The 13,285-nt window shown below is 45.4% G+C and overlaps 1 protein-coding gene across 1 annotated transcript in view; it reads left to right on the top strand.

Annotated features, from left to right (window-relative positions):
• Fras1 (Fraser extracellular matrix complex subunit 1) overlaps nt 1-13,285 on the top strand; it is a 417,436-nt gene that overhangs the window by 355,242 nt on the left and 48,909 nt on the right. Inside the window, exons 48-55 of the mRNA XM_036200993.1 lie at nt 141-265; nt 515-655; nt 1,920-2,147; nt 5,002-5,115; nt 7,034-7,184; nt 8,135-8,294; nt 10,264-10,432; nt 12,652-12,898. Coding sequence (XP_036056886.1) covers nt 141-265; nt 515-655; nt 1,920-2,147; nt 5,002-5,115; nt 7,034-7,184; nt 8,135-8,294; nt 10,264-10,432; nt 12,652-12,898 — 1,335 coding nt within the window. The remainder of the gene's footprint in view (nt 1-140; nt 266-514; nt 656-1,919; nt 2,148-5,001; nt 5,116-7,033; nt 7,185-8,134; nt 8,295-10,263; nt 10,433-12,651; nt 12,899-13,285) is intronic.

Below are 13,285 nucleotides of genomic sequence, written 5' to 3'. Positions count from 1 at the left end.
AACTACACTGGTCTTCAAGGACAGAGCATGGACGCTGTGTAAAATACAGAAGACTCTGCAGGAAAGTCTGGCATCTCCCTGCCTGGAGGGATGGCTAGCATCTTGGTGTCCTTCCCATTTCTCTCTGCTCCTCGCACTAGGTGTCCAGATTGGTTCCTTTACTCAAGCTGACCTGATTTCACAAAGTGTCCAGTATGTCCATTCTCGTAAGGCCGTGAAGCACTCAGATGCCTTCAGCTTCGTGCTGTCTGATGGCGTGCATGAGGTAAGGGGCCCTGTCACCCATCCTTGAGTGGGTTTCGATTCCGAGTTGTCTTTGTTGAGAGGAATGGACAGACAGACTGGAGATCAGCGTGACCCTCTGTTCTTAGTCACAGCCCAGGCGCAGCCCCTGACAGCCATGGGCTTGAGCTCAAGAGGATTCATGTCAGGGTTCCTTGGGAGTGAGGCATGGCAAGGGCTGAGGAGAGGGTGGTACTGGGGACCGGCGCCCACCCACCTGTTACTGGTGTAGGTAATGCAGACCTTCCACATCACTCTTCACCCTATGGATGACTCCCTGCCCCTGGTGCAGAACCGGGGCATGCGTGTGCAAGAGGGCGTGAGGAAGACCATCACAGAGTTTGAGCTGAAGGCAATGGATGCAGACACAGAGGTAAGTGGCTTCCCTGGTCTCAGGCCAAGCCGAAGTAGAGTTGGGGGCAGGTGCTGATTTGCGATGCATCCTGGGAGTTGGGAGAAGGGAGGTGAAAACAGAAGACACCTTGGCTTTATGGAAAAATTAAATTGGAGTTCAAATTGCTTTTCAGTTCGTCCCGAACTCCTCAGTAACTCATCCTCACCTTAGCTTGCATATAACAGCTCTTTACGAGCTGATTTTATTGTGAGTCCTAGAGACTAAGGTAGGTGGCGCTCCATCCCAAACATGCATTATCTCTAAGTGGAGGTACTTTGGGCCTCTCTGCACCTCTCGTCCATTGTACCTCTAGCACCCAGACTCCTTTTCATGGTTAGTGGTCATCACAACTTGAGCAAACTCTAAGAAGAGTCTTTGTCCAGAAAAAAAAAAGGCATATTGAGGCCCAGCTCTCCTCTCATGTTGCTGCCCGGGCCGAGCATTTAGCGTGTGGACTTGACTGGGCTTGGACAAAGCCCACCGCTGTACCTGTAGGTCTGTGTACCCCCTTCTCTGTGCCCAGATTTCACTCGCATAGCCGTGTTTTCATGGAACGTTCATTGCCTACTGGATTGTAGACTCCTCTCTAGATGCTAAAGGTATAGCTGTGAAGAAAACAGAAAATGTGACAGGAATTTACAACCTTTTTGATTGGAGTAAGGAAGGGAAGGAATGAAAGAATGAAGGAAGAGAGGGAGGGAGGGAGGGAGGGAGGGAAGGAAGACTGAAGAAAGAAAGGAAGAGGGAGAGAGGGACCAATCGGACATGGTCGGCATTGAGTGAGATCAAGATTGGTGGGTATGCTATTTTAGACAGAGGAACCAGGGAACATCTTTAAGGAGATGCTGTCTGAACAGAGACATCAGCGTAAGAGCAAGCTATGCAGTTACCTGGGAGAATTCACTCTCCAGGAAGAGGAGACAGTGCCAGGCTTTTAGATCCTGAAGCCAGGAGGCTGGAATCTAGTGCCCAAGGGGCACCAAGAATAGGCAGCCCCAGCCTTCCCTGTAGTCCAGCCTGTGCCATGAGGCCTGAGGAGAGCAAATGTAGATGCTCAGTGTTCTGACGAAGGCTGTAAGGTGTAAGTCCAGTTGTAGTAGAGAAGGTGGTTTCTCTCACTAGCTTCGTTGTGTCTCTAAAGAGAACGCAGGCTGTATTGGATGGCTTTAGCCTCTATTCCTTTACCAGCTCCCGGCCACCACTCACTCTATGAACTTGCCTCTTGCCTTTCTCCTTTGGGCAGGCCCAGTCTATCACATTCACCATTGTGCAGCCCCCACGCCATGGCACCATCCAGAGGATGGCCAGGGGTCAGCCTTTCCAGCTCATCTCCTCCTTCACTATGGAAGACATCTACCAGAACCGGATCAGCTACAGCCACGATGGCAGCAACTCCCTCAAAGACCAGTTTGCCTTCACCGTTTCTGATGGGACCAACCCCTTCTTTATCATTGAGGACGGCGGGAAAGAGGTGAGAGCCGGTGGTGGAGGAAGAGGCCCAGCAGAGCCTGTCAGAGGTCACGTGGGGATTGTTAATGTTAAGTTATTGGCTCTGGCCGAGTGCTTTCTTTAAGTCTTGTTTTTCGTCTATGAAATGGGCATAGTAATGATGGCCAGCTTCTGGTGCTTTATCTAGACACTAAAAGGGACAATCCTAATAAAGTGTTTGACACTGCTGGTAACTAGTGAGCCCCTACTAAGACATGGTGATTATTAATGTTACTCTTTATTTTTTCTTCCATCTGGTATTCCTACAATATTGTGTAGTTCTATATTCTCTTTCTTTTTTTGGAATAAGACTCCTCATTCACAGAGCGGCTTCTGTGTACAGGAGACACACAAATCTTGAATCCTGGCTCTGCCACTTCTTAGCTGAGTGACTTTGTGAGTCATGTTCCTTTTGAAAGCCTCGACTTCTCAATCTGTAAAATGGAGTTAGTGCCTCTCCTCCTCCTGTACATAAGGCCCTCTGCCCCGTGGCAGGCCACGGAAACATCAGAGCATCTGTAGCTACATCCATCTTCATTGTCATCGTTTTCAGATCAGCCTCTGGATTCTATAATAAGATGCCTTGCTGTTGAGGCTGAGCAACTTCCCAGCTTTCCTTCCTCCAAGACTGAGGAGGAAGGAGCTGGGTAGATGGCTCAGTTTGAATGTGTTTTCTGTGTGGTTGTGAGAATCTGCATTCAATCTCCAGTACCCGTGTAAAAAGCTGGGTGTGGTGGTGGGAGCCTGTAATCCCAGCACTAGGGAGGTAGAGACAGACAGGCTCATCCCTGGAGCCATTCTATTCTAATTAGCAATCTCCAGGTTCCAAGGAGAGACCCTGCCTCAAAAACACAGGGTGCTTAGTTACTGAGGAACAACACTTGATGTTGACTATTGGGTTCTACATGTACACACACACACACACACACACACACACACACACACACACACACGACCTGGGTTCAGACTCCTAATCTACTGCCTCTGCACCATTTGCTCAGTTCTTTGTCCCTTAACAGAACTCCACTATTATTCCACAAACTCCCCCTGCAGTCACTGTATCTCTGATGGAAGGTGGTGGGCTGGGGACATCCCAATACCCTCCACAACTGTGTCTGGCTCCACAGAAGCAGCTAGTAAACAGTATGCTCACAACCTGCTGTACTCCCAGGACAGTGGAAGAGTCTTTCTTGGTCCTGGTGAGTGAGTTTCTGTCCTACACTGATGGTGGATAATTATACTCCTGGGAGGGAGATCATCCTGTGTCCTGTGTCCTTTGGAGACACAGAAGGTCATCCTCAGCTGGTCATTGCATCCGTAGGTGGCTCTTGGGATTCCTCTGCCTGGCTGCATCTGTCTGTCTGTCCCATGGCATCCCTGACAGGCTACCACTTTCTCCTTTCTCTCGCTGCTGCTGCTCCTGGGTAGCCTGACTTTCAAAGGAGGAAAATAAATCTAGATGTACCAGCAATGGCTACCCTCTTAAAAACCTAATCGTCAGAGCAAGCCTTCTGTGGGACCGTGTCAGCTTAAAAAATTGCAATTGTGTAAATTGTAGATTGAAAAGCTGGTATCTCACTGACCTGTGTTGCATGCAGCTGGTACACAGTCAGGGCCAGTGAGCGTGCGTGGGCTAGGACTCGTGAACGGAGTCTATAAACAGGTCTCTCTCTCTCCTCTCTCTCTCTCCTCTCTCTCCCTCTCTCTCTCTCTTTCTCCCTCCCTCCCTCCCTCCCTCCCTCTCTCTCTCTGGAATTACAGCGTAAATTCCCTTCACCATTCATGCCCACAGATGCTTTTTATTCTTGATTTCTTCTGCCTCTTACCCACAGAGGGAGCACTGTCCTTAAACCAAACAAGGACAAAAGCAGGGAAAGGAAAGGAAAGGAAAAGATCTCTGTGCTTAGAAGCTTCCCTCCCTGTCTGAGCTGACCCACCTGGAGCTCCACCACCGTGAGCATTTTACTGGTGCTCTTCCCCAGCCTCTCCTGAAAACTTCAATACAAGATATGGAGAGAGAAAGTATCTGTGTATTGTTTCCTCTTAAGCAAGGGTTGTTTTTTTAATTAATTTTGTAAGTTAGTGGACAAAGTAATGTGTTTCTACACACAATTTCACATGTGTGTGTCACCCCACCTTCTTCTATTTTATGTGCCCCACTGTCCTGCCTGGCTTCCCCTTCTTCCGACCCCAAAGTTCCACCCTCTGCTTTCATGTGACTGACGTATATTCCACTCTCCCCTCGTTTCCACTCCCTTTAGGTCCTGCTCCCCTTCTACTCCCATGTCATTTGTAGACATTAAAATATAGAACCTTACCTCAGAGAAAACATGCAATATTTATCATTTATTCCAAATCTAACATCAGGACATCCCCTGAAGAAGACATAATATACCCACCCATGATGGCACATATATGTAGTCCCAGCTAATCAGGAGCTTTAAGGCAGGAGGATTACTTGAGCTCAGAGGTTCAACCTAAGCAATGCTGGATGACCCCATATTAACACACATGTATGCACGTACACACACACACACACACACACACACACACACACACACACACACGTGAAAACCAACTTCTATAGCAGGGGCACCGTTGAGGTTGAGTGGAGACACCTTTGCTTTTTGTTTCTGCGTCCATGTTGGACTCACCCAGTCTATGATCTTTCTCTCTGAGGCTTCATGCCAGTTGTGATAAGAGATGAAGGCTAGCTTTGTGGCCTCTGCTTTGTCTCTGACATGTGCTGGGAATTCAAGGATTCTAGCGTTTTAGGTACAGTGTCTAGGAAACTCCAGTGTTGATAATGAGTGCGTTTTTTGGGGCTTCCCCTACAGATTAAGACTGCAGCACCTCAGCAGTTCCATGTGGACATCATCCCAGTGGATGATGGCACCCCCAGAATTGTCACCAACCTGGGTCTGCAGTGGCTGGAGTATATGGATGGCAAGGTAAGTCCTATCCCATCTGCCATATCCACTGTCCCATGCTCTATGTGGGCTAAGTCCTCAACAGAAAGCTACTTAGCAACAGAATGGCAGCTCACCCACCACTCTCATGACCTGGCTTTCCTAAGGTAGGGGAACCCAAGAGTTTCGTTAAGATTCTTCACTGATTAAATTCATAGGATCATTTAGCTTGTTATAATTTAATATAACCCTCTAACCCTAAAAAAAGATCCCCCCAAATAGTTAAACAAAAGAAACATGTGATGGGAGAGTACTGGGCCAGGTCTGTAGCTGACACCTTATAGCTATGATGGTCCCACCCATCGCTGAGGGTCTGCTGTTGAATGCACAGCTAGATTTCATTACAAAATCCAGGATGAGGGACTTCATTTTAAAGAAGAGACACAGAAATTGAATCTGTCATTTCCACTTACATTCTGTTGGCAAGAAATTGGTCAGATGAGCACGGATGTTTCACAGGAGGCTGGGAAATCGTGTCTGGAGCTGGGCAGGCAGGTGCTCCACTAAAACTGTTAACTTCGAGGAAGGGAGAGTGGACTTTAAGGAGCATTAAATGCTTGCCCTAGATAGAGAGGAGCAGATATCTCTGTCGGCAATTGTCCTGAGAAGAGTCCTCCTTCAGAGACCCAGTCCTCAGCGGGTCCTTTTAAGGTACATCTCATCATTGTGAAATGGTAGCGGCTCAGCACTAAGCAACAGCATCAGCACCTTGGCATCTCTTCCTCCCATTTCGGAATTTGATCAGTGATATTCATCTTATGCCACGTCTTTTCATCCTTGTGGAGCTGCTGAGATGGATAGGGTGTTTAGCTGTTGATCTGTTAGGTTGAGCAAACAGCTTAGGCAATAAAGAGCGTGAGGATGTAAGCTCAGATTCCCAGCTCCCATGTCAAAAGTCGGGCACACTGGTGCATGAGTAGAACCTCAGTGCTGGAGGCAGAGGCAGGCAATCCCTGGAGCTCAATGGAAAGCCATCCTAGCCTAACTGGTCCAGATTCAGCAGCAAGAGATTGTTTCACAAAATAAGATGGAGAACTATCAAGAAAGTCCTGACGTAGATCTCTGGCTTACACACACACACACACACACACACACACACACACACACACACAAGTTCTTATACACTCTGATTTTTTTTCCTCAATATTCAATCAGAGTGATTAGTTTCTCATCACTTGGATTTCCTTCCCATCTCTCTTCTATTCCAATAGCAGTTATTAACGTTTCCAATGGCCAGATGTAGTAGCACATCACTGTAATCTGAGCACTTGGGAGACTAGTATAGGAGAACTCCAGTTAGAGGCCAGCCTACATAACATAATGAGACCCTGTCTGGATAAATCAGTGAATTATGAAGTCACCAATGACATGTGGTTTATAAAATCTAAAAGTTAATGCCCTGCCCTCATCCGATTAACCCCCTGACTAACATAGTGCTGCTCACCACTCTTTCTTTCCATGGGCTTCAGATCTCACTCTGTGTGATTGAGTAAACAGGTAAAGCAATCAAGTTTAGCTAGTGTATTTGAGTAATATCAGGGTACAGTATATTTATCCTAATCAACTTTAGGATTTTCGGTGATTCTCCTAAGGTGTAAGGCTTAGCCATTATATCATTCCTCCCAGGTTCCAATTCTCTTTCAAAGCCAAACTGAAATCTCCTGCTTATTTTCACAGAACTCTTCCCCCATTGACCTTGCTTAAGAGCCTTTCTTTGTGAAAACTTCCAGAGCAGAGGCTGGCATAGTTTCCGTTCTTATGGTCTCTTCCATCCAGCAGTTTTCTGTGCAGTAAATGCTCTCAGTAAATCACTGTGGAACAGAATTAAATCTGAATCCAAGGGTCTTGCTCCAGCTTAATTCCCACCTCAGGAATTAAATTTAATGGGTTTCTATTCCAGGCAACCAACCTGATCACCAAGAAGGAACTGCTGACCATGGACCCAGACACAGAGGACTCACAGCTTGTCTATGAGATCACCATGGGCCCCATGCACGGCTATGTGGAGAACAAGCTGCAGCCAGGCAGAGCCACGGCTGCCTTCACCCAGGGTGAGTTCTTAGGAACTATACAGGAGACGTGCTCCAATGTTGCTCTCCCATGTCTCCGCCAGTCACTTCCAGCTACTTTTATGGATGGATCATCTAGTTTCTAACCACCCAGCTTGTACATTTTACTCTTCCTGGTTTCTTCCTGTCACTAAGAACCAGAGAACTTCATCTTCGTCATGCCCCTGCCCTTGGGTTTCTGGGTTTTCTGGAAATGATGTATGGAACTGCTCCATTTTCCTATAAGACAAACAACAAACTGGCTGCCAGACCGAAAGATTTGTGATCTTAAGAAGTTTATTGTTTTATTCTCTAAGGATGATGGCATTTATTTCTAAACATCTTCAGCCAAGACGTTAAAGTCTGCTTTATATGTCTATAAGTTGCTCAACAGTAATATTTTCCTTTTTAAATAACATAAAGTAGGTCATTTTGGATAAGCTTGTCACTCCTCTTTGGGGATGGCTGTGACTGGGCACTCACGGAGACATTGCTTCTTAGGGTGTTCCCTTGCCACCCCATTCTCAGCCATGCTGAGCTGTGGCTTGTGTGTGAGTTGTGTAAGCTGCTGTCAGCCAGCTTTCCCTCTCCCACACACCTTCCTCCATAGAGGGTGAGTCAAAGGCTCGTCTCTGTCAGCTTTCAAATTTGCACTTCAGCATTCCACAGACACTCTCTGGGCGCTTTCTGTCCAGACTCCAAGATTCTCCTTTTCCAAGAGCATGAAGGAGCTTTCTGTAAGATAGGTATTTGCACATGAAATTGCAAGAGTAATTTAAAACTAAGAAGAATCATTTGTTTTTAAGCCTTCTATACTTGTTACAGTTTTGAAAAACAGTTCTTCTAGCCCATTAGACGACTAGACTTGATATGTTGGTCTGGTACTTATGAGAGTGTCTTCACACTTCCACATTGTTCATGGTGGATTCTGGGACTCTTTTTTTTTCTCACAGAGGATGTGAACTTGGGGTTGATTCGTTATGTGTTGCATGAGGAGAAGATCCAGAAAGTAATGGACAGTTTTCAGTTTCTGGTGAAAGACAGTAAACCCAATGTGGTCAACGACAATGTCTTCCATATCCAGTGGTCCCTCATCAGCTTCAAATATACCAGGTACAATTTTTATTGTATACTGTGTGTTGAGATATAAATTGAGCAAGAAGAGGAAATTATGATGAAATACTATAGAAGGCAGGTCCATTATGGTTGATGATGGTGGTAGTGACGGTGGTGGTCATGACGGTAGTGATGATGGTCGAGGTGGTGGTCGGGAGGCTAGTGATAACAATCATTAAAATAATTGCATGAAATATTTATTGGATGATATAATGTACATACCAGGTATGGTGCTATGTGCACAACATAATTCATCTTATTTGCTTGCAACGTGCAATTATGAGATTCTCTTCCCATCCCCACAGTAGCAAAGCAGCAGAGACAGGAAGAGGCCAAGTCCCTCACCCCTAGTCATGTAGCTCTCAAGCAGTAAGATAAAATCTTAAACCCAGTAATCTTTTTAAAAATAATTTATTTATTTTTATTTTATGAGCATTGATTGGTGTTTTGCCTGCATGTATGCCTGTATGAGGGTGTCAGATCCCCTGGAACTGGAGTTACAGACAGTTGTGAGCTGCCATATGGGTGCTGGGAATTGAACCCGGGTCCTCTGGAAGAGCAGCCAATGTTTTAAACACTGAGCCATCTATCCAGCCCCAAACACAGTAATCCTAACCATCCTCCTTCAGTGCCTCTCTTGAATACTTTTGCTTCCATCTTCAAGTTATAGAAGATAGTCCTATAGAATATGTAGGAAAAACAGAAAAGAGACCTTCAGGTTGTGTTTTTCCAAGATTTCTCTGAATTTCATAGAACTGTCCATCACATATGTGGATTATGATGTTTTCCTCATCTATTGGAGAGTTATAGAGGGAACCCAGAAGAGTTACCATTTGATAATGGTGTTGGACAGATATGGTGCTGATTTTCTAAGTTAAACTAGGGATATTATAACTAGGGTTATTATTCTACAGTGAACTATTTTTTTAAATAGCATTTCACTGTCACTGTTCTAAGACCTCAACTTCTTGACACTTCTGGTGTGGATAGGACAACTGAACTTCCAGGAGCCCCGGACATAACTTCCCCATTCTTGGACGTACTCAGAATAGTTAGAACTAACTGTAAAATATATAATGTTTTGAGATTTGCTTTTAGTTTCCTCCTGATTGCATCACCTCCAAAATTAAACAAGTTGAGTAAAAGCCATCCCTTCCTTTGTGCTGGCAAGGCTGGTGGACTGAGTTGCACGGTCCATGAACTGACAGTGGGGTCCGCTCTCTCAAAGGTGTTTTGCCTAAAACACTCAAATCAGTGAGACACACAACAGGCTGAATGGCTGCCCTCATTGATGAAATCCAAAGCCTTGGTCACTGCTGTCTTCCTGTGGCTTTTCCAAACCTGCTCACTATATGAATTAAGATCTTGAGAGGAACCAGCCCCTTGACACATCCAGTACAAATCCCAGTGTTAGCCTGAGACCCCTGCCCAGGCTCTCACATCGTACAACTCTGTCTAGAATCTTTGTCCTCTGAGCTCAAGCTTAGACATCACCACAGCTGGATTGCACACATCCTACAGAGCTGGCTCAGTGAGTTCCTACTGGAGCTGCCCCTGACCACCTTCAGAAGGACTCCCTGGCCTCTTCTCACTACTCTGCCCACTTGTGAGGGGCTGTTTGTCACACACACACACACACACACACACACACACACACACACACACACACACACCATGCTCTGAATTCTGAAGTTTGTAGCTCCTGTTATAAATGTTTTGGGTGACTCTAGTCTGCTCCACAGCGAGTAGGTGGCATTCTTTAACCCTGGTATCCTTGTTCATGCAGGCTGGGACTGCCCCTGGTAAGCACGTTCTAGCCATGTATGTACCTTTTTGAAGGCACTAAATTGCCTGTCCTCTGAAATGCCTGACTCCCGTGACTAAGTAGCACAGATGAGCACTGAGTGAGTGGTCTCTTCATAGCCCCAAGACAGATTTCCAGGGCCTGATTTTTGTGTGCCCCTAGCTATAACATCAGTGAGAAGGCGGGGTCTGTCAGCGTCACAGTGCAGAGGACTGGGAACCTGAACCAGTATGCCATCGTCCTGTGTCGCACCGAACAAGGCACAGCCAGCTCCAGCTCCAGGGTCAGCTCTCATCCTGGACAGCAGGACTACGTGGAGTACGCTGGCCAGGTAGGTGTGGTGAGGAGCACCCTCAGCTTGGTGGCAGGCTGTGGTGGTACCCATCTCCTTCTTACCCATCTCCCGTCCCATGGCACTGTGTTCTTCAGCCTGGCTGCTCTCCCCTGAAGTATCTGCCAGGCCTTAATTTGTCATCCGGCTTCTAGGTGTTTACACTTTGCTTCATGACATGACCTCGTCAAGGTATGTCTGTACTCAGTTCTTGGTGTCCTCCCTCATCCCCTGCCTTCCTGGAGGTATGGAAGAGAGTATATAAACAAACCACTTAGAGAGTTCTTGGGATAGACGAGGTGAGAGATGATGAGCTAGGGGGCTTCAATAGTAAGACTGACAGGATTGACCTGTGGATGGCAGAGAGGGCCAGGAGGCAGGCGTGGATGGCATTGCCCCTCCTATGAGAGGGTGACCAGGAAGAACAAGCTTGACAGAGTTTAGTGCTGGGGTTTTTGTCTTAGGCATATTGAGTGTGAGTTGCCTTAAGCCTGGGCTCCAGAGAACTTTCCAAGTCGTCTCTTTTACCTTCAGGGTGGTAAGGAGAAAGAAAAGGGAGAGTGAGGAATGGCAGGGTTGGATATGTGGTACAGGTCAATGGGGGATGCATACCTAGCATGAATTAGGGGTAAAGTCGGGTAATTAGCTCCTCTTCTCCCATAGGATGCAGTGCTTGTACTTAATGGGTATTTACTCCATTTTTTTCAAGTCAACTTCAGTTTAGAAGTTAAATCTCTGTAAAGCAAAGTGGGCTATGTCCTTTCATGAAGTTCAGGCATCATGAATGGAAGCCTTTTATGTCAACAAGGACATAGAAAAGGCCAGAGAAGATAAGGAGTTTTTAGCAAAGGGATGTCCCATTTTTCACGTGAAGACAAAGGTCTGTCAGTGTGTTCCAGATCTTAAACAGAAATCTAATGAGTGTTTTGTTTTCCTGGGGGCATTCTGAAATACAGAGATTAGCAATAACTCGGTTTGATCAGTTGATTAGGTATGCACTAGTGATTTTGACTGATTTAAATTATGCGGTTTCTCTGAGTTGGGTGCCCTGAGAGGCTTCTGACTAGTTCTTATTTTTAACTGCCTCAGTTTATGCAAACAACAGGCCAGATTCATTTCCCACTCTTCCAGTGTGGACAAGTGTCGATCTCTGGTTCTGTTTAAAGGATTTATCACTTTATTAATTCTCTCTCTCTCTCTCTCTCTCTCTCTCTCTCTCTCTCTCTCTCTCTCTCTGTCTATCTGTCTGCCTGTCTGTTTCTGTCTCTGTCTCTTCTACTTCCTTCTCTTTTTCATTCATTCATCCTTTTTTTCAGACAAGGGTCTAACCAGGACAATTTTTGTTACATTTACAGTTATGTGCATACAAAATAAGTTCTCTGTATTGTACCTGCCAAATTCACTCATAACCCTAGCCCATTTTATACAAAATATTAGTCTAGCGTGTTAAGTGATGTTTTATGAACTCAAAGTACAACAAGTTTCTATTGCTAATTTTTAATTAGATGTATAATATAGTCATGGCAGTGGTGTGTAGTGTTTTAAAATATCTTAACACTTTCATCATATGGTTTTCTTTAGTCTTCCTAATAATAGTTAGTGTAGAGAAATATAATGAATTCATATATGATGTTTATAAACTTTCATAACTTTATCTACTTGGGGGAGGGGCACCTGAAACTCAAACTTCATACTCTAAAATCGGAGCTCTTTCCTGTTAAGCTTGCCCCCAATTAGAAAGAGCACTGAGCAACTAAATGATCATTGTTAATGAAAGAACACAAATAGAAGCCAGTAGTGGTGGTACATGCCTTTAATCCCACCACATGAGGCAGAGGCAGGTGGATCTCCATGAGTTCGAGTCTAGCCTGGTCTACAGAATGAGTTCCAGGATAAGCTCTAAATGCTACACAGAGAAACCCTGTCTTGGAGGGAAAAAAAGAACACAAATAAATGTCACCCATTTTTCTAGTCACCAGGGGCAAGATATCTCTTTGCCCACCATGTTCTTATACAATAAATGAGCCCCAGTTGCACATGGAGAACAGGGAGAGGTGTCTGAGGGTTGTGGGCTGGACTGAGGGGAATTGTGAATAGAAGAACTCAAAGGTATCATGCAGTTTTTTGCTGAATCAAGTCGGGTGATCTTTTCTCGCAATCCTCCCGAGGAACTGAACCTAGAAAGGCACAGTTCAAGGCCTTCTCTTTATTTCTGGTAGGTGCAGTTTGATGAACGAGAGGACACCAAGTCCTGCACCATCGTCATCAATGATGACGACGTATTTGAGAATACTGAAAGTTTCACTGTGGAGCTCAGCATGCCAGCCTATGCCCTGCTAGGAGAGTTCACCCAGGCGAAGGTCATTATCAATGACACCGAGGATGAGCCCACACTGGAGTTTGATAAGAAGATCTACCGGGTCAACGAGAGCGCTGGGTTTCTGTTTGCACCTATTGAAAGGAAAGGTCTGTTGTTGCCGCTGCTGACGAGGAGCTGTGATGATAACTAATGTGCCTCGAGCCTCTTCTGTGTGCCAAGTGCTCAAGTTTTATATTAACTCCTGTGTTATTTTTGTATATATTAACCCACTGAACCCCTAGAAGAGCTCTAATGTAGAGTCCACCTGTACAGAGCATTACCAACAGGTTCCCCTTCTCGGTGCATGTAGTTAGAGCTCCGTTTATTTTTAAAGGCCATGTAAAGACTAGTTATATTTCATCTTGCATTATTTATTAACTTAGTCTTTTTAATCAATCACACATTCCATGAAATATTTACTAACTGTGGTCAAGGAGAGAGGTTGTATTTGTGCAAATCTCAGGTTTCAGAAGGCAGAAAATATACTTAAAGGT

The sequence above is a fragment of the Onychomys torridus genome, chromosome 10, assembly GCF_903995425.1.
Source record: "Onychomys torridus chromosome 10, mOncTor1.1, whole genome shotgun sequence".
NCBI lineage: Eukaryota > Metazoa > Chordata > Mammalia > Rodentia > Cricetidae > Onychomys > Onychomys torridus.
The sequence above is the reverse complement of the archived record's forward strand: the minus strand, read 5'-3'. Positions and strand labels throughout refer to the sequence as shown.